This window comes from Gopherus evgoodei, chromosome 1 (assembly GCF_007399415.2).
Source record: "Gopherus evgoodei ecotype Sinaloan lineage chromosome 1, rGopEvg1_v1.p, whole genome shotgun sequence".
Classification (NCBI taxonomy): Eukaryota; Metazoa; Chordata; order Testudines; family Testudinidae; genus Gopherus; species Gopherus evgoodei.
Genome location: NC_044322.1, coordinates 118,905,607 through 118,924,626, shown reverse-complemented (window position 1 = coordinate 118,924,626; position 19,020 = coordinate 118,905,607). Strand labels below are relative to the sequence as shown.

General features: G+C 37.7%; 1 protein-coding gene across 8 annotated transcripts in view; it reads right to left on the bottom strand.

Moving 5' to 3' along the window:
• The window catches only part of REV1 (REV1 DNA directed polymerase), a 107,604-nt gene that overhangs the window by 62,361 nt on the left and 26,223 nt on the right, over positions 1 to 19,020 (bottom strand). For 6 of the 8 annotated variants that reach the window (XM_030570402.1, XM_030570373.1, XM_030570420.1 and 3 more), the window contains exons 4-8: positions 17,791 to 17,959; positions 9,303 to 9,455; positions 6,371 to 7,092; positions 4,610 to 4,717; positions 1,970 to 2,086 (exon numbers count right to left, since the gene is read on the bottom strand). In XM_030570402.1, coding sequence (XP_030426262.1) covers positions 1,970 to 2,086; positions 4,610 to 4,717; positions 6,371 to 7,092; positions 9,303 to 9,455; positions 17,791 to 17,959 — 1,269 coding nt within the window. The remainder of the gene's footprint in view (positions 1 to 1,969; positions 2,087 to 4,609; positions 4,718 to 6,370; positions 7,093 to 9,302; positions 9,456 to 17,790; positions 17,960 to 19,020) is intronic. The other 2 variants (XM_030570430.1, XM_030570437.1) reach the window with 2 other exon arrangements.

Below are 19,020 nucleotides of genomic sequence, written 5' to 3'. Positions count from 1 at the left end.
AGTAATGCTCAATCACTAAATTCATTTTGTTCTCCTTAAGGAGACAATCTGATACATTTTAATGAAAATCCATAATAGTCTCTCTTGATATAAATTTGGTATGTTGAGATAAAATTAATAAAAGAGAGACTTTTAAAACATGTAATGAACCTGTAGTTAATAAGATACATACTTTAAAAAGAGTGCCAGAGAGGAGGGAAAAAACAAAAACAAACACACACACAAACTTTTGGCAAACTACAGGTCATACAGTCGGGCTGTGCATTAAGAAAGAAAGAGCTGCCTGCCTGCCAATAAGGGAGGATGTTGAAGTAAAAGGACTGAATATGCGCACTTCCAGAAAAAGCTGCTGCAATAAAGAACAATGAGTTTGTAACATACTGAACTTGAGCCCCAGTGAAATCTTGCACACTGAATATCACAGAAGAGATATTTTGAATTTGTGTATCACACACAATATGTTATTCTTAGCTAATCTTCCTCAATTTTATCTAACTAACTAGCTTTCCAAGATGTTTCTAAATTGTAACAAATGACTTTCTTATCAAAACACATTGGCCTGGAAAATGTTACAGAGTGCCTACATTTAGAACCGTGCTACCAACTGTTCACTGACAAAACTATAGCGCAACAAGGCTAAATCCCTATAAACAATAACTGCCCTTAACATAAACCACTCAGTCTTACACATGGCACTATGAATCAATTAGATTAAGTTTGAACATCCTGAAAGGCACTAAGAAAAGGTGGAGTGACAATGGGTTCTACATTTTTTACTTTCTTCCTGTTTTAAACTGTGATTATGCTATTGCAATACAACAAAGGGCATCTATTATGGTAGAGATCTGCTTTCCATTTTTCTTCCAAGATCTGCTTAATTTATTCACAAAGCCAACTTTTTACTGTTAATACTACAGAAACAATACAGTTGTGGAAGATCAAACTATTCTATTCTACCTTGCAAATCAACAAAATTACTAACTGTGATATAAATTCTAATCCAACACTATTTGTTGATTCTGCTGCTGGTGTAAGAAGTGAAAAACAATCTGATTTCCAGAAATCAAGCTGAAATTAAATGGTTGCGGTTAAAAACCTCTTTACATATCTAAACTGAGAAAAAATAATAAAATAACTGGGAAAATATATATAAAACAAGTTATTTATTTTTAGTGTGTCACTTTTTTCCCCACACTAAACATACTTCAGGTTGTATAAACAAACCTAGTCTTAAATGCTGTCTTACAGTAATTTATTGTTGACACTTGTATATTGCTACTTAGGAACACAAAATGTAATAAAATCAGTTTCTAAAGTACTGTGGGAGAATGAAAATTTTTTTAATAATAACAGATGCCTGTCTTTTGAGGGAACAATCTTTATAGTGAGGACAGAATTCATTCAATTCTTCAGGGGATTTCCAGCAACTGAAATATTCTAAAAGGAAGCTACATTAAGTCTACAAGTTCAGACATATACAGCTCAAAGACTTATAACTATATTTAAGCAGCCAATTTCTCATTGGTCACATACTGCTGTTTCTACAGTTCTCTTCTGCTTTTTAATAAGTCCTTTTAGCAACCTTAACTTTTGATATTTTGTACTGCCTCCTCTGTGATATACTATTACTCAGGTGCAAGTGATCACAGACGGTCTATGTTTATCTTATTTTCAAACTGGACATACACATTTATGGACGCACTATACTTTATTTTTTATTTCCTTTTTCATTAAGGATGGGAATAAACTACCCTAAAATATACCCCCAGTCTCAACAAAATTAATTAGCAGAACGTAATGATGCCAAACTATTACAGAAGCAATTTATAATGTCAGAGGCCACTATCCTGTCAAAAATTAATCTCTCTAAAGTCAACTCAATGAAAAGAATTTATCCTTAATTTTTTACTACTTTAATGAGAGATTCTTCATCAGCACTGTGATTTTAAAATCAGACTCATTTTTGTACCTGCTTTGCCATTCAATATCTTATTCTGGTAATACTGCCATTCCAGCTGCGGGTTTGCACCAGGGCGAAGTGGTGCCCTTCCAGCACCTCTGTTGCTTGTAACAGCCACTGGTTTTCCTGTGAAGAATAATTAAAGTCAGTATATAATGAACATTTACAGTAATAGCACACCAAGGCAAAGTTTCTGACAATGTTTACTTTAATTTTGTTCACTTCTTTCAACACCACTCTTTCAGGGTTATCTAATCTTCTGGCATTAGGAAAGTACCACTTACGGAAGCGACATGCTTTAGAAACAATAGTTTAGTTAACTGGTTACAACTGTGTGTCAAAAGGAGGGAAAAAAAAAAGAGAAAGAAATCTTTTGAAACACTAAAAATCCAGCTATGCTAGTTTGTGTATAAGGACTTACCTAAACAGAAGATGCACAGTTTAACAAGACATCTGATATTGTACCAATTTAGTTGAACCATTGCAACCTCTACGCATTGCCATCTTACACCAGTTTACCTTGCCCCTATCACTTAAGTACAGCAAGCTAAAGTTAAAAATTTTAATTGGTATAAAACAGTCCACTTACAAAGGTGTAACAGTTTAACTAAAATGGTGAAAGACTAGTTAAGCCAGTCATAACTGTATGCTTAGACCAGTTCTAACCTCTGACCATTCTGGCCTAATCTTTCCCCATTTTAATCACCTCTGAACTTTTCCACAGTTGTTGTCTCTTTCGGGCTGAATTTTTTTGGAACACTTCAGTACAAACAGCGCAACCACTTCCATGAACAGGTTTAAAGAACATTGGGAGGGAAATGGCCCTGATGTCAGAGAGGCACCTGTGTCCCTATGAAAATACATCCAGATCTGGCAGACTTATATACTTATGAAATTTGCCATTTTCAAAGTAGAGCTAACCGGTATAATCTCTGAACACTCCATCTGTGCTGAACATGCTCACCAGCCTCAATGTCCCTTTGTATGCACATTCTCCCAGACCCCACAGCAAAAGGTATATAAAATCATGAGTGATGTGGAGAAAGTGGATAAGGAAAAGTTATTTACTTATTCCCATAATACAAAAAACTAGGGGTCACCTAATGAAATTAATAGGTTGCAAAACAAATAAAAGGAAGTTCTTCTTCATACAGCGTACAGTCAACTTGTAAAACTCCTTACCTGAGGAGGTTGTGAAGGCTAAGACTATAACAATGTTTAAAAGAGAACTAGATAAATTCATGGTGGTTAAATCCATAAATGGCTATTAGCCAGGATGGGTAAGGAATGGTGTCCCTAGCCTCTGTTTGTCAGAGGATGGAGATGGATGGCAGGAGAGAGATCGCTTGATCATTGCCTGTTAGGATCACTCCCTTTGGGGCACCTGGCATTGGTCACTGTTGGTAGACAGATACTGGGCTAGATGAACCTTTGGTCTGACCCAGTACGGCTGTTCTTATGTTTTAAAAGGTCTGGACAGGTACAGAAATAGAATGTCTTTTGGCCTACAGGAAAATGTACTGAGCTAGGACCAAGGAGACAATGAGTCCTATTCTTTCCTTTTCCACTTGACGGCCCTTAATAAGCAAAAGGCCACATACTGCTTACCTTAGATGACAGGCAAGCATAACTCTCACTATTTACAGATGGGGTAAACAAAACAAAAACAAAAATCACATTTGGTATCCACGCTGCCTTTCAGAATGCTTGTGCCAAATCTGTACGATTATCTGTTCTGTCTGTAACCATGCAACCATTTCTCCTTCCACAGCCAGGACTTAACCCCAGGATTTCTGATTCCCAACATTCCTCTGCTCTCTGGCAAATAGTTGCATAAGACACTGGAAATGATAACTGCATAGTATTACTATCAATTACTCCTTTAGTTTATCAGGTAGAGATCTGTGCAGAAGTTGTAAACCCAGAGCATTCGTAGCCCGCTGATGACTCATGCAGGAGATATTCAAAACAGTTCCTTATGTAATTTCTGTTCCTGAGGTTTAGCCCTTTCCCTTCCCAAAAAAGCCACCCTAGAAAATTACATAGATAAAATGTTAAAAATCCATTAAGGGTTGCAAAAACAGGCACCCCTAAGTTAGGAAATACTTGAATTCATGTTGCCTATGTTTAGGGTGACCAGATGTCCCATTTTTGGAACTTTTTCTTATATAGGCATCTATTACCTCTCACTCCCCGTCCCGTTTTTTTCCACAGTTGTTCTCTGGTAACCCTACCTATGCTTAATAATAAATAAATAATAATAATAATAAAAGATAAGTCATTCCAACAGGGTTCAGATACAGCCCAGCTTTCTCCCCATTTCTAGTTTTGGAGGGCTATGTATCTCCAGTTTTCATCATTTCACACCACTGGATACTGGGAGTAGGGAAAATATTTTCTTCTCTTTTTCCTTGGTACTAAATGCTGGAAAGGAGGCAATAAGAATTCCATTCTGTTTCTTCCACACGTATCCACTGAGTGTGGGGCACTGAGCAATATGATCTAGCAATACGAGCAGTGTTCTCATACCATCAGGCAAACTTGTTAAAAGAAAAGCACTCACCAAATCAACTTTCCTTGTTGTTAGCAACTGCATTTTCAGTATTGTCTAAGTGATTTTTCACATTTAAAAAATATATGAAAACTGACCTTTGAGATCAGGCCTATTTCGAATACCCACTGATACAAAGAAGCAATCCATATCCATGTGCATTATACAGCGCTGATGCTTGGATGAACTTAAGACAGAAACATTACCTGGTATAAACAAATACAAACACATTTTGAAACCTAATTTACAATTTTTGCGATACTCTCTATTAGTCATCAAGGACTGATAAGATGTTTCCAAATACAGCAAAGTTTTTTTTTATAACCTTCCCCACCCAACTATTAAACTGCCTTTAAAGAAAAAATAAAGTTTATACTATTCAATGCACTAAAATAATATAATGCAATACAACAACATAGTGGAAAGGTAGCTATAAGTTTAAAAACAGTGTAATGTCTACTAAGTGAGGCATCATATCCCATGTTATCCCTTTTATGGTCTCACAAGTAACATTCTTCACCTTGTTAAAACAAGTCTGTTTCCAGGAGTTTACTATATATACACTAATAATTAAGTCTTAATTTTCACCATGCTAAAATTCAATCTGCAATGGAATGCTTCTTTAGTTTTTGATCAAAGGTCAGAGCAGTCATTATCTCTGCACAATCTCTTCTCTGTTCACAGGTGTACCTAGACAGGTGCAAACCCTAGCATAGGCAAGAAAAACAGCTATAAGCTGCAATTTACACTGATGCAGCTTACTCCTGCTTGAAACTGGGGTAAGCTCCATCAGATCAATCGTCACTTTACAGTAATTTCCCCATGTACACTATAGAATTTGAACTGGTGCAGTTACACTGGTGGCTGGTCACCAACCACTGAAATTGGAGCAAATCTCAAGTGTGGACAATACCTAACAATCCATCGTGAAACAGTATTTCAGATCAAGAAAACTGAATTGCTTCATTTGTCAATTGGCAAAGGATAAGAGGAAATTAACTGTTTTTAAGGCCCTGCTTTCAAACATTTAATCATTTTATCTCATCTATCATCTGTCTTTATTTTTCTAAAGAAAAGTATTGCTCAATATTATACAATTAGGGAAAACAAAGGAATACATAATGACAGTTTGACAGCTTAAAGAAATAAAAATTTCTGCTCGAAGTAATGGTCTGCCTTTCATCCCCAGTTAATTAGGAGGAATAGTTCTGCACGTTCAAGAAGATATTGCTAAGATATAAGATGCAAAATAATATTTAGGCTACTACTATACTTCAGATATTTAAGTTCTGGTCATTTTGTTCTTTACATGGATGCCTTCAGTATGGCATCTGCATGCACTACAACACACTTACAGAGCCAATTTTTGTTCTAGACCAGATCAGATGAAGAAGGGTCACAAAGATCCAAGAGCATGTAGCAGTCTTACTAAAAAATTCTCATTTTGACTATAGATCATTTCCAGCTGCTAATCAACTTAGAAATCTTCAGTATGAACTGTAAGAAGTAGCAAGTTAGATTTTCAAAGAAAAATGTAAGAACAAATACCATCCTTTGTTTGTATAGATAAAAGTGTTTATCCTCAAGAACCCAGAATAGCTTGGCAATCTCTGGAAGAATTAATTAATAATTCTACCAAAAAGATTTGCGTTTACAACTGAATTTCATATTAAGTCCCAATGTGCTTTTAAAATTAAAAAATGAAGAAGACTTTCATTTATCAAAATCACGTAAGTAGCTATTTCATATAACCTCACTTTTGAATACAGAAAGCTCACATTTAATCTTGATCAGCTGCCTATCATAAGAATGACGGAATAGAGCACCTTTTTAAGTAAAACTGTCAAACAAATATCTACCTGTGTCAGCTATCGTAAGTGCAGACCTGCCCGCTTTCAATTTTTTTAACTTTTCCCTTCCCGGAAACACACCATTGTTTTTTCTCTGCAGGGTATTGACAAATTCTGTCAATTCACACTTCCATGTAGATATGTGATGCAGTCTTGAACGAGAGTAAAAGTCAGAAATAAAATTGCAGTCTAAAGGTTTGGACAATGATGAGGGAGCGGCCTTGCTACGAGTAGGTACTGAAGAAGTGCTTTTTGTGCTTAAAGGCCCCTGAACAGTGGAGTGGTGAGCACCATTTATTTTAGTATTACTGTGCAAAGATGAAGATGAGAATGAACTACTCGTAGTCCTATGCGGGTTCTTTAAAAGATCTGTGTTTTTGTTGCTTTCCTGCAACTGCTGCATAGTGCAGTCTCTAAAGTCAATGATGCCTTTTTCAGTCTTCCCCTTCTCCTGCCCAGAGTCTGGAGAGAACCTGTTTGCAACTCTGTTGCCAGTGGGCACCACACAATCCTGTGACTGTAAGGCACTGGTAGAATTGAGAGTATATCCATTAAAAATGGCAGTGCTGTCTCTGTGATGCTGAATTCCATTTTGTTTCCTCCCAGGAAAGACCTGCTCCAGCTCCATAAAGCCTAAATCTTCACTTTCTTCTTTCTCTTCCTCATTCCAGCTACTGATTCCATTGGCTTTGATTTCATTTTCAGTCTCATACTTTTTTATTATGCAATTTCTAGAACATACAAGAAAATGTCATTTAATAATCTTACAGAAAGCGAAGATACAGTTAATCAAGAAGTAATTTTAAGTATTTACATATACATATACAAATAATATATATAATTTAGTGATTCTGAATGCTCACATGCAAATTCCTGGTAGGTTACTAGAGGTAGAAGATTATATGACTTTATTACTAAGTTTGAACTATGATCTTTCATCACAAAAGTCAGTATTTTCTGTACACAAACTTTTGCAGATTTGCTATATTATTATTAATATAAGAGTTAAAGATCACTCCTGCATTAATCATGCTCTCTCATTAGTAAGGCAACTTTCTCTGGATTTACAGATATCATATTTGACGAAAGACCATGAGCAACACAGTAATTGGGATATTTTTAATTAATTAACTTTTTTGAAAAACGTAACCACTCCTTGGACAGCACTAATAATGTAAGGCTGCTGGAAGGGAATATTTTCCATTTTATCCAAAGATGCAATTTTTATACTCTTTGTATAATAGAAAATGTTCATTGCAAAGATCAAAAACTTATTTCTCCTTTTTGGAGGAAGATTTAGGATAGTTTGTTGAAATCCATTTGATTTTCTCCTAAGTAAAACTTGTTCCAGATCTATAAACTCAAAATAGTAACAGCTTTTGGAGATTTGTTTTCTTTAAGCAAAACTGTTTGCATGTTATGGGTGTATAAAAATAAATAGCAAGTGTTGTGCCACAGGTACATTAGCTATTTACTTTTACCTTGATACCGTGAAGACAAAAAACTTTTACCTCAAAGAGTACTACTATAATAATACCAATGAATATAAGCGTGATTAAAATTAGACTTTAAGAGTTAAGTGGATTCTTGGTCTATAGAAAAACCTATATATTCCCACAGAAAGCCATTTAAACAAACATTCAAAAAAAGTGATTGGTAATTAGCTACTTGACATGCAAATAAAACCAGAAAGATAATTAACTGTGATAACAATTCATCTAAGATTAATGTAGTTTATAATTGCAGTAATCAACAATATTTTGGAATAACTATGTGTTTGGGAAGCTGTTGTTTCCCAGTGGCACTGACTTAAAGTCACAGTATACAGTAAGTTTTAAAATTCAGAATGGTTATGTCAGACATTTATGAAAGTCTGAATATTCTTTCCATCCCCAAATTACCACCAGTGTAATATTAAACTCGGGTTTACGTTACTATATTATCACCTACAGATGAATGTAAGGAAAAAAAGAAATGTTTCTCATGTATACATACTGTAGGAGCACTTTCATTGTCACTAACTATAGGTCCAATTTCAATAATAAACTGAATCCTCGAGAGTAGCTATACAGGATTAGGTCTACAATTTACTAAAACAAGTATTAAATGACTTTTTGTGTGACATATAGGAACATAAACTACTATTCTGAATCTGACCTGGGCCCATCTAATCCAATATCCTGTCTCAGACTACAGCCAATACCAGATGTGTCAGAGGATTCTGAAAGACACACCAAAAATAGGCAATTATGGAATAACCTGCCAACAGGGGGAAATTTCTTCCTAACCCCACTCCCTCCCAAATCAGTTAGGGACTAACTTGTACCTACAAGAGTTCAGGTTTATTCCCCCTCCAATTTTGTTCTTTACAGTTTTAAAATCCTTTATAATATAGTTTGTTTTCCTTATCCATATAAATGTCCTCCTTTTGAGTTTTGCTAAATTCTCAGACGTAAAAATGCATTGCAACATTTTAAACTTTTTTTTTTCAGCTATATTCATTTATACTTGCTCCAAAACCTTTACCAAAAGGAATAATTATCTCAGTGTATTATTGTTTTTAAACCAAAGACCTAATTTCAATATCATTGGTCAGATTCTCTTAATGTGTGCAACACACATTGTTTCCATACAGCTGTGTGCTACACCCATTGTGTCGTACAGTACAAACATTATGGAAAAGCGTGGTACAGAGGCCAAGGCACTGGACTCAAAAATAGGATATCTTGGTTCTTCAAGTCCCAGTTATGGGACCCTAGACAACTTACTTCATATCTCTATGCCTCTGGTTTTCCATCTGTAAAATGTGGATAATGATACTTATCTCAAAGCATTTTACAAAGGTTAAGTGATAAAATGTTATACAAGTATTATCATTCTAAACTGATTATAGCTGACTGATCAACAGCTTTGTCAGTATTAACAAACTGGAAACACTTACACCCTGTTGTTGAGCTCTTTAGTTATATTGCTAGGACCTGGCATAGGATCTTCAGGTTTGCATATGGTATTAAAGTTGAGACCTTTCTGAACACTTGACTGCTTCGTGTAAAGCTGATATGGAATGTATGAGAGGAGATGTCCGGCTTTTATGCTGAAACAGAAAAGAAGCAAACGTTTATCACTCAAGGCTTTCAGAAAAATATATAAACTAACATTTAGTTATAACAGGCTAATACTTCGATCATTACAATTTGCTGTCTAGCTATACATGCTTTTCTCTGCAGTCCGTTAAGTGTCCATATATTTCAGTTGTTATCTGAACCTCTAAAGAGTTGGTGTATTGCACCTAACTGGGGAAAAATTGTTTTAAATTTTTAAAAAATGTAAGAAGTGCAAGGTATGAAATGAGGATAGAGTAAGTAGGATGACAATAAAATTGATAAATACTTTACACACACTGAACCGCTAACAAGAATTTTAACCATTGTTCAAAAAGTCTAGAAAGTAAGCTTATAAGATGTGAACATCACATTTATTTTTTTATTTGAAGTCACCCCGGTTAACGTTGTTTCGTTGCTGATCACTTAGAGAACATGCTCATTTACAGTTGCGCAATGCTCCCTTGTAACGGTTGTTTGGCAGCTGCCTGATTTGTCCAATGCTTACAGGAAGAGCAGCCCGTTGTAGCTAGCTGGTGGGGGCTTGGAACCAGGGTGGATCAGCGGCCCCCCTGTCAGCTCCCCGATCCCCTAAGTTCCCTGTGCGGCAGTCACCCAGCAAGCTATCAATTGCTGGCAGTTCATCTGTCCCTCCCTGCACTGCCATGTGCTGCTCTTGCCCTCTGCCTTGGAGCTGCTCCTGGGAGCCTCCTGCTTACTGTGCTAGGAGTGGGGGTAAGGAGGGGGCTAATATCAGGGTGTCCCTCTCCCCCCCCGTTCCTGCCCCCTGCTTACCCCATTTCCATAGAGCGGGGATGGGGGGGGGGGGGGCACGACAGAGCTCAGAACAGAGGAAGGGAGCGTGCTCAACTTCCTGGTCTATTTAAAAAGGCAATCTACTTAAAGTGATTCAGCGTACTTAAGGGGGCAATGCGCCTCTCTCTCTCTCACACAAACACACACAGTATGTGTCTCTGTCTGCCATGCTGTCTCCCCTCCCTCCATTCGTGCTGCCTTGTAGAGGGTGAGGCTACATTAACAATGTGTTAACCCTTGAAGGCTCAGCCGAGTTCCAGTTCATCATTTAGCAGTAAGGCAATCCCTGGGAAATATCCCACCCTCTGACTTCACCACGTCAACTAAGCTTCACAATCATCATTGCTGTGTACAGCATTAAATTGTTTGTTTAAAACTTATACGGTGAAAAAAATTTCCATGGAACCTAACCCCTCTATTTACATTAATTCTTATCGGGAATTTGGATTTGTTTAACATCATTTCACTTAAAGTTGCATTTTTCAGGAACATAACTACAACGTTAAGCAAGGAGTTACTGTACAAGAGACCAAAATTAAGCACACTTACCACAATAACTGCTATACAAGCATTGCCAAAAAAATTGAACAAATATTCATTCAGCAGATTTGATCACAAAAAGCAAGTAGCTTTAAAAGGGGTCAGTACATAAATTTTAGTTTATTGGCCTGATGGACATCAATACCTCAGTTCCAAATTCTGGACTTCAAGTACTTCATATTCACAATATAATAGAAATATTATCAACTAATTGTCTCAGATCAATGCTGTGCTGGGAAATCCATTTAACTCTGTACACTGTAATAGACAGATGCACTCCACGGGGAAAAAAACAAAAACAAATCAGAGATGGAATTTCACTAGGATCTGATTCATCTTTAAAAAGTTCCCTCAGTTTCTGGAATTCTACATGCTCAAATGTCCCCTCCTGTAAGGGAATATATTGGCAGGGAAGAGAAAGCCTCCAGAGGTTCTTCTCATGAAAATTTGTCATTGATCATTCCAGTTCCATGCTTCTGGTACACCCTGTCTCTACCCACCAGAAGTTTACTATTGGCCTTGGAGAAGCTGGTAGCTTCCTCAGGAGCCCTTCTCCTTTAAAGTGGGATCCTGACAAAAACAAAAACGCACCCAGAATGAGATTGTATCTTTCCTTCCTGATCTCTGTTTGTGGTGGTGGAGGAGATGATGTGCTCCCTTCCTAGCCATTACCCCTTCCCGTGACCACAGGCAGATCTCCATACTGCATCTCGAACAGAGGTGTTTCTGGTGTCAAAGTCCTTTCTACCCCAGGGAGGGGCGAGATACATATGAGAATCAAATAATCAGACTAGATTCAAAGCTTTTACGAGAGATCACACAGAGAGAGATGATTTATTGAAACCATTTATTAACATCTCAATACTTTTTTCTCCATGATCTATTTCCTAACTAGCTTAGACCTGTACTTTATTAAGGGACTTACCAGGGGAAAAAGCCTCTATTGGCTGTCATGTTACAATTAGGGAAGAATGTAGAGGGAGATCATGTTACCCAATTAGAGAAACAAACTAGTTAGCATTTTTAGAAAGAACTGGGAAGGTTTCTAGGTTTGTCTGTAATCAAAACAGCTACAACAGAGAAAGTCCCCAAAACAGATGAATTAAGCACATTTTGATTCATTTATACAATTTAAATGACATTCCTTTATGAATACTCTGAATTAAATGACATTTCAAACCTTTCAGGTATAAAAAATGTTGGTGTAGCAACCAAGCATTTATACTCCTGAAGTATGAAATTTTTTTTCATATCACATGAACCTGAATAACTCAAAGTGACAGTCACAAAATTATCCTGTCAACTTTGAGTACACACACGGTACTTAATACTGGTATTTTCTAGGCTGAGATTTTAGCCATTGGTGTAGCTACATCAGTCACACACCTACCATAGACACTATCTGCACTGCGACAGCTCAACCCAAGTTCAAGCTGTATTACACTGCATCAACAGCTAAAATCCCAGTGTAGACAAGGCCCCAGTGGGTATGTCTGGACTGGTGTAAGTCTCAGAGCCCTTGTCTACAGACCTGATCTCATACTACTGTGATAAAAACAGCTGCATAGATGTTTCGGGTTGGGCTAAAGCCCAAAGGTCTACACAGCTGTTTTTAAAGCCCTAATACAAGCCCAAGTCTATAGACCCAGGACCTGAAACTCTGCCACAAGTTTTAAAATGCAATCTAGACATGCCAATGACCTCCTGGAGTAATGAATTCCATAGGCCGATTATCTGCTTCATAAAACAGTATTTCCTTTTATTATTTCCAAATCAAACTTACAAAATTGCCATGAAAATGTATTGGCCTAGGGACAACATCTATTATCCCACCCTTTACTACTGGGGGGGGAAATGTTCTTTTATTCGCTCATCCAAGGAAGAAGGAAGGGAGAGGGGGGAGGAGACACACAACCCTAGCTAGCTCTGGGGAAGAGAGGAGCAGAATTTTGTGAGGCTATGCTAAACAGACTTCCCTTTTATTTCTAGTTTTTCCTCCTTCTTGTATTATTTAATGAGATTTTAAAAATCATTGTCAATTTCCACTGTGTTCTTAGTAAAACTGCAATTCCTCTCAACTTTTATAATCTATTTTCATATTTAAAACCATTAACAATTTTTGTATCACCATATTCAGGACCTTTATAACCTCTGCTATATATCTTTCCTTTGAGAGATCTTCCAGTTTTTCAGATCTACCATTATTTTGTAAAACAAAATTTGTATTATAATACAATATTCATTTCAATGTGCTGAAACATCCTATTTCCTTCAATTGCTGAGATGTTTTGATAATTTCAGCTCATGTATTGCTTTACATTTATACCTGATATATTTCATCCACAATGATGCTCCTCAATTCCTGTGTGTGTTAAAATCTACCTAGAATGACTCATTACCCCCTAAAGATTTTACTAATCTAAACAATTAAGTCATCAAACTTCAGTTTTCCACTTACTTTCTCTGCCAATTAAGATTCTGATCTTTCAAGCTGCTACATTCTCAATTCACACTGGAGTCACTGAGTGCCTCAAAGGATCAAGCCTTAATATATTAACAGTCCCAATACTTAATTTCAACCTAATATTAACTGACCTTTACTATAAAGAACTGTTCATGTTGACTTTTTTTTTAAACACACAACTTAAACAATTTTTAATCTTGTCATAATATTTCCTTTATCCATCATTATTTTCTAATTGTTTTTTATGAGAAAAGTCTTATTAAAAGCAGTTGAAAAGCCAATTATATTATATCTTTCCAGTCAGTATTTTCCATATTATTACATTTTTCAAAGAACTAATATGTTGGAGAGATATGATATCCCTTAAAGAACTTGAATTGGTTTGACTGTACCAGTTTGTATTTATTCTAGTATTTTACTTTATGCTTAATTACAAAAGAGGAGCAGAGGTTCCCCCTGGAAATTAGGGGAGTCTCACCAGACTAATTTCTGGAATCTCTTGGCAACATTTTTTTTTTTTAAAGATGTATCATGTTGGCAAATTTCCAATCTTTAAAAAGATGTGATTACAATCTCTCTTCTTAGGTATCGTCACTATTTCCCTTAGAATGATCAGATTGAATTAGGTTTAGGGTTAGTTCTGCTTACATCAGAGGCTTCGATCCAACCTGCCAGAGAACACTAGATTTGAAGCCCAGAAGGGACTATTAGATTACCCTGCCTGACCTATATATCAAAGGCCATTAAATTTCATCCAGTTACCCCTGTACTGAGCGTTGTAACTTGTTTGACTAAAGCATATTTTCCAGAAAGGCATTCTGTCTTGAAGATAGCAAGAGGTGGAAATGGTAGTTTATTCCACTGGGTAATCACCCTCACTGTTTCAAATTAATGATTTATTTCTAATCTGAATGAATCTGTCTTCACCTTCTAGCCAACAATACTTGTTATGACTTTCTCTGCTCTCAGATTAAAGAGCACTCCTCTACCCAGTATTTTCTCTCCCAAGAAGGTGTCTATACATTAATCAAGTCATCTCTCAATCTTTTTGGGAAGATAAACAGATTGAGCTCCTTCTCCAGCCCTTGAATAATTTTTGTGGCTCTTGTCTGCATCTTCTTCAATTTTTCAACATACTTTTAAAATGTGGACACCAAAAATAGGGGAGGAGAGGGAAGGGAAGGAACAGGCCTGTTGATCTACTAGCCAGAAATCTCCTGTTAACCAGTTGCCTCCCATCATCCTGTTGAGGTGGAGTCCTGAATCTGTAGTCTTCCCAAGAAGTGAGAACATAAAGTGAGAACTTCTTGCATAAAACAGGAACTACACAGGACTGAGTTCCCTTCCAGTTGGCATAACATCCATGGGATTGAGGCTATCCTCCTAACAGCTAAAGGAAGGCAGAAACAAAGATGAGGGAGGGGGAAAGTAAGCAGAAATAACGAAGCTGGAAGGAGTAGGGCAGTAAAGCAAAATTAGAGCATTTGGGCGTCCCTTCCACTTTCATCCACTGCACTGCCTGTTCCTCCCTGACTCCCAAGCCAGGGGAGAATAGGGAGTGAGGAACCCCTTCCCTACTTTGCCTGGGGCCCAAGGAACATCAGGAGATACACGGGACACATGGTTGGGGTTCTTCACTCCCGAGGACTACCTCCTCCATCTCTGAACCCTGACAAGCTTTAATGGGCACTTCAGTGTTCAACAAGCCTACTAGGCTTGTCAGCCCAAATGAGCCTGACACATAATCAGACAGGCAGCAGTTGGTTAAAAAAACCTAAGGCTCATGGGTGGCATGCCAGGGTAAAGGAACTTTCACTCCTTATGAGTAAGCCTGCGAGTCTTTCATGGAAGTCATGGATTCCGGGACTTTCCGGGACTTGCTTGACTTCCGCAGCTGCAGTGGCTCATATGGCTGACCCCAGAGCCAACCAAGAAGCTGGGGCAGTCCTGGGGCCTGCCATACCAGCTACTGTGGCAGCGGCCCCAGGTAACTGGTCCCAGGCACTGCCCCAGAGCAGTGGCCTGGGAGTGGCGGTAGCAGGCCCGAGCCAGAGCCTCCTAAGCAGCAGTGGTAGGGTCCCCGGCTGGCCCCTCCCCCAGGAGCAGCAGCAATCGCCGGAGCACTCCGCCTCCCCCTGCCCAGCACCAGTGTCCGCTGGAGCACACCTCCCCGCCCCAAGCACCTAAGATTTAGTTAGGGGTATTTTTAGTAAAAGTGTAACAGCTATATTTAGTGGCAACTCAACATGTTTTAATTATTATCAATCAATGACAATCAATCTTTAAGAATTAAAGTACAAATACAAAACATGATTGACATTGATAACAAAGTTTCCTGCTTACTGATTTAAATCATAATTAATATTGGTGATTTATATCAATCCACACTGGCAATTAAAATGAAAAATAGTATTTCTGCTTATTCAAGTCTACATACCCTGACAGATTATTAAGAACAACCAGATGCTTTTCATTTATTTAACGGTGGCTAAAGGAGATTACTCTTAGACAATATCTGACGACAGGCAAACAGAAAAGGACTAGCTCACACATTCAGATTACACCTTATGAGTAAGTCTCACATGACAGATTAAAACGCAAGATATCTATACCATGTGGAGAAAGAGAAAAAGAATAGCAGAATTAATATATCACTCCATCAAAATTGTTCTGCTCTGATGTGGAGAAATTGGAGAGGGTCCAGAGAAGAGCAACAAGAATGATTAAAGGTCTTGAGAACATGACCTATGAAGGAAGACTGAAGGAATTGGGTTTGTTTAGTTTGGAAAAGAGAAGACTGAGAGGGGACATGATAGCAGTTTTCAGGTATCTAAAAGGGTGTCATCAGGAGGAGGGAGAAAACTTGTTCACCTTAGCCTCCAATGATAGAACAAGAAGCAATGGGCTTAAACTGCAGCAAGGGAGATTTAGGTTGAACATTAGGAAAAAGTTCCTAACTGTCAGGGTAGTTAAACACTGGAATAGATTGCCTAGGGAAGTTGTGGAATCTCCATCTCTGGAGATATTTAAGAGTAGGTTAGATAAATGTCTGTTAGGGATGGTCTAGACAGTATTTGGTCCTGCTATGAGGGCAGGGGACTGGACTCGATGACCTCTCGAGGTCCCTTCCAGTCCTAGAGTCTATGAGTCTATGAGTCCTCGGCACTGGCAAGGACTCAAATGGAGGGCTGTGTCCAGTTTTGGGTGCCATGCTTCAAGAAAAAAGAAGTGCATAAGTTGGAGAGAACCCAGAGGAGAGCAGCTAAAATGATAAAAAAGATTTAGAAAGCATGACCTATGAGAAAAGGTTAAAATACTGGGTAAATTTAGTTCTGAGAAAAGAAGACTGAGGGGGAAATATGATAACAGTCTCTAAATATGTTAAAGGCTGTTATAAAGATAATTATGAACAGATGTTCACCACATCTACCGAAGGCAGGATAAGAAGTAATTGGCTTTATCTGCAGCAAGGGTGATTTAGGTTCGATATTAGGAAAATCCTACTAACTATACAGTTAAGTACTGGAATAGGTTACAAAGGGAGATTGGGGAATCTCCTTCATTGCAGGTTTTTTAAGAATAGGTTAGACAAACAGCTGTCAGGGATGGTCTAGGTCAGGGGTAGGCAACCTATGACACATGTCAAAGGTGGCATGCGAGCTGATTTTCAGTGGCATTTAGGGCTGCCAGGGGGGGTGGGGGGGAGGGAAAGGGGCAAGTGGGGCAATTTGCCCCAGCCCCACAGGGGCCCCACGAGAATATAGTATTCTCTAGTACTGCAACTTTTTTTTATGGAAGGGGCCCCTGAAATTGCTTTGCCCCATGCCCCCTGAATCCTCTGGGTGGCCCTGGTGGCGCTCACACTGCCCAGGTCCTGGCCACCAGTCCGAGGGGCCCTGCATTTTAATTTAATTTTAAATGAAGCTACTTAAAAATTTTAAAAGCCTTATTTACTTTACGTACAACAATAGTTTAGTTATATATTACAGACTTCTAGAAAGAGACCTTATAAAAACATTAAAATGTATTACTGGCACACGAAACCTTAAATAAGAGTGAATAAATGAACACTCGGCACACCACTTCTGAAAGGTTGCCAACCCCTGGTCTAAGTATAGTTGGGTCCTGCTCCTGTATGAGGGGAATGGACCCTATGGCCTCTCGAAGCCCCCTCAAGATCTACATTTCTATGTTTTGAGGCCATCATCCAAGTACGGAAATATGCAAGACTTTTTTTTTTTTTAATCAGACCATGCATTGGAAAAATTGCACTTTTTGAAAAAACGTGCAATTTTTCTAGCGTGTGGTCTGATTAAAAAAAACAAATTGGATTGCAATAAAAATACAATACTCAATTAAAAATAAAACCATAAATCAATCCTAATACAACCTTTCAGAATGTAGTTTTTCTAGACATTTTCTTTTTTTTAAAGAGGAGAAGCCTGCTCCCATTGAAATGCACCAAATGCAAAACTAAAACAGTCAGATCACCATCCTTCTAATTTTACCTTTCTATGATCCATTCTGGTCGAACCACCTTTTCCCCTTTCAGTTCTTTTATTTTGGCATTTGGAAGATTTGTGGCAATAATGTGCGTTGTTTTGGATCTGGAATAGTACACATGGTATTGGCCGCCATGCAACATCATTAACCTCCTTAATTCATCAGCTGAAGGATCTGTAAAATTAACAAAAATCCAACTGTACAAGAAGTATCCTTGCATTTTTTGTCACTGAGAACACATGGAATCACAGAAATTCAGAAATCTAAAACCATGGTTGATTAAAATGCAGAGCAACTTTTTTCTGAAAATCCAGTAATTTCTTAAGAGAAATATGTCATTTCTTCAAAATACAACTAAGGAAAGCCATAGAAGTTTAGGCAAATTGTCATTTCTCAAAAGACTGCTTCAAAAACAAAGAATTCATTATCAGGTTCATTTAAAAATGTTAAACAAGGCCCATTTTACATAAGCATCAACACACAACAAAATCAGATGAATTTCCTCCACATCTTTTGATTGGTATTTTCCCACATGCAATGAATGAAATGCTGTATATGGCCTTGATAGAAAGCAGTTTATTCCTAGGAAGTAAGAGAAATTACTTGCTTATAACTTTTTTTTGATATCACAGGATTCCTACTTTTGAGATTCCAGCTCAGGTGGAAAACTCTCTCAAGCTCTTCAGCTTTTGGCTCTCTGAAATAGTAGTAGTTGAGGAAAAGCCCTCTCTTTGCTTACATGCACTGACCAACTGCCAATACGTCAGCTCCAGTTAGAACCTGCCCAATCAATTCCTGAATTGTATAGAAAGTAAGGAATTCCCTAAAAACCAATCATAAAAACATAACATTTTTCATATGTGTAAAACAATAATTATTCTTAAGGAACAGTCAAAAATAGAAGGCTACTACCTCAAAAAAATTTAAAAAACCCAAACTGAAACTTCTGAGTTATAAGGGGAAGGAAGAGGAAGTCTACCTGAAGATATCTTAAGAAGAACTACTATAGGTAAATTTTAAAGAAGTGGTTCTCAACCTAGGGGGTACATCAACTCATCTAGATATTTGCCTAGTTTTACAACAGGCTACATAAAAAGCACTATCGAAGTCAGTACAAACTAAAATTTCATATTATGACTTGTTTCTACTACTCTATATATTATACACTCCTCTCCATGAATCACCACCTTGTAGTGATGGAGAGGCTTGCGTGTCTCAGCGACCGCGAGAGTAAT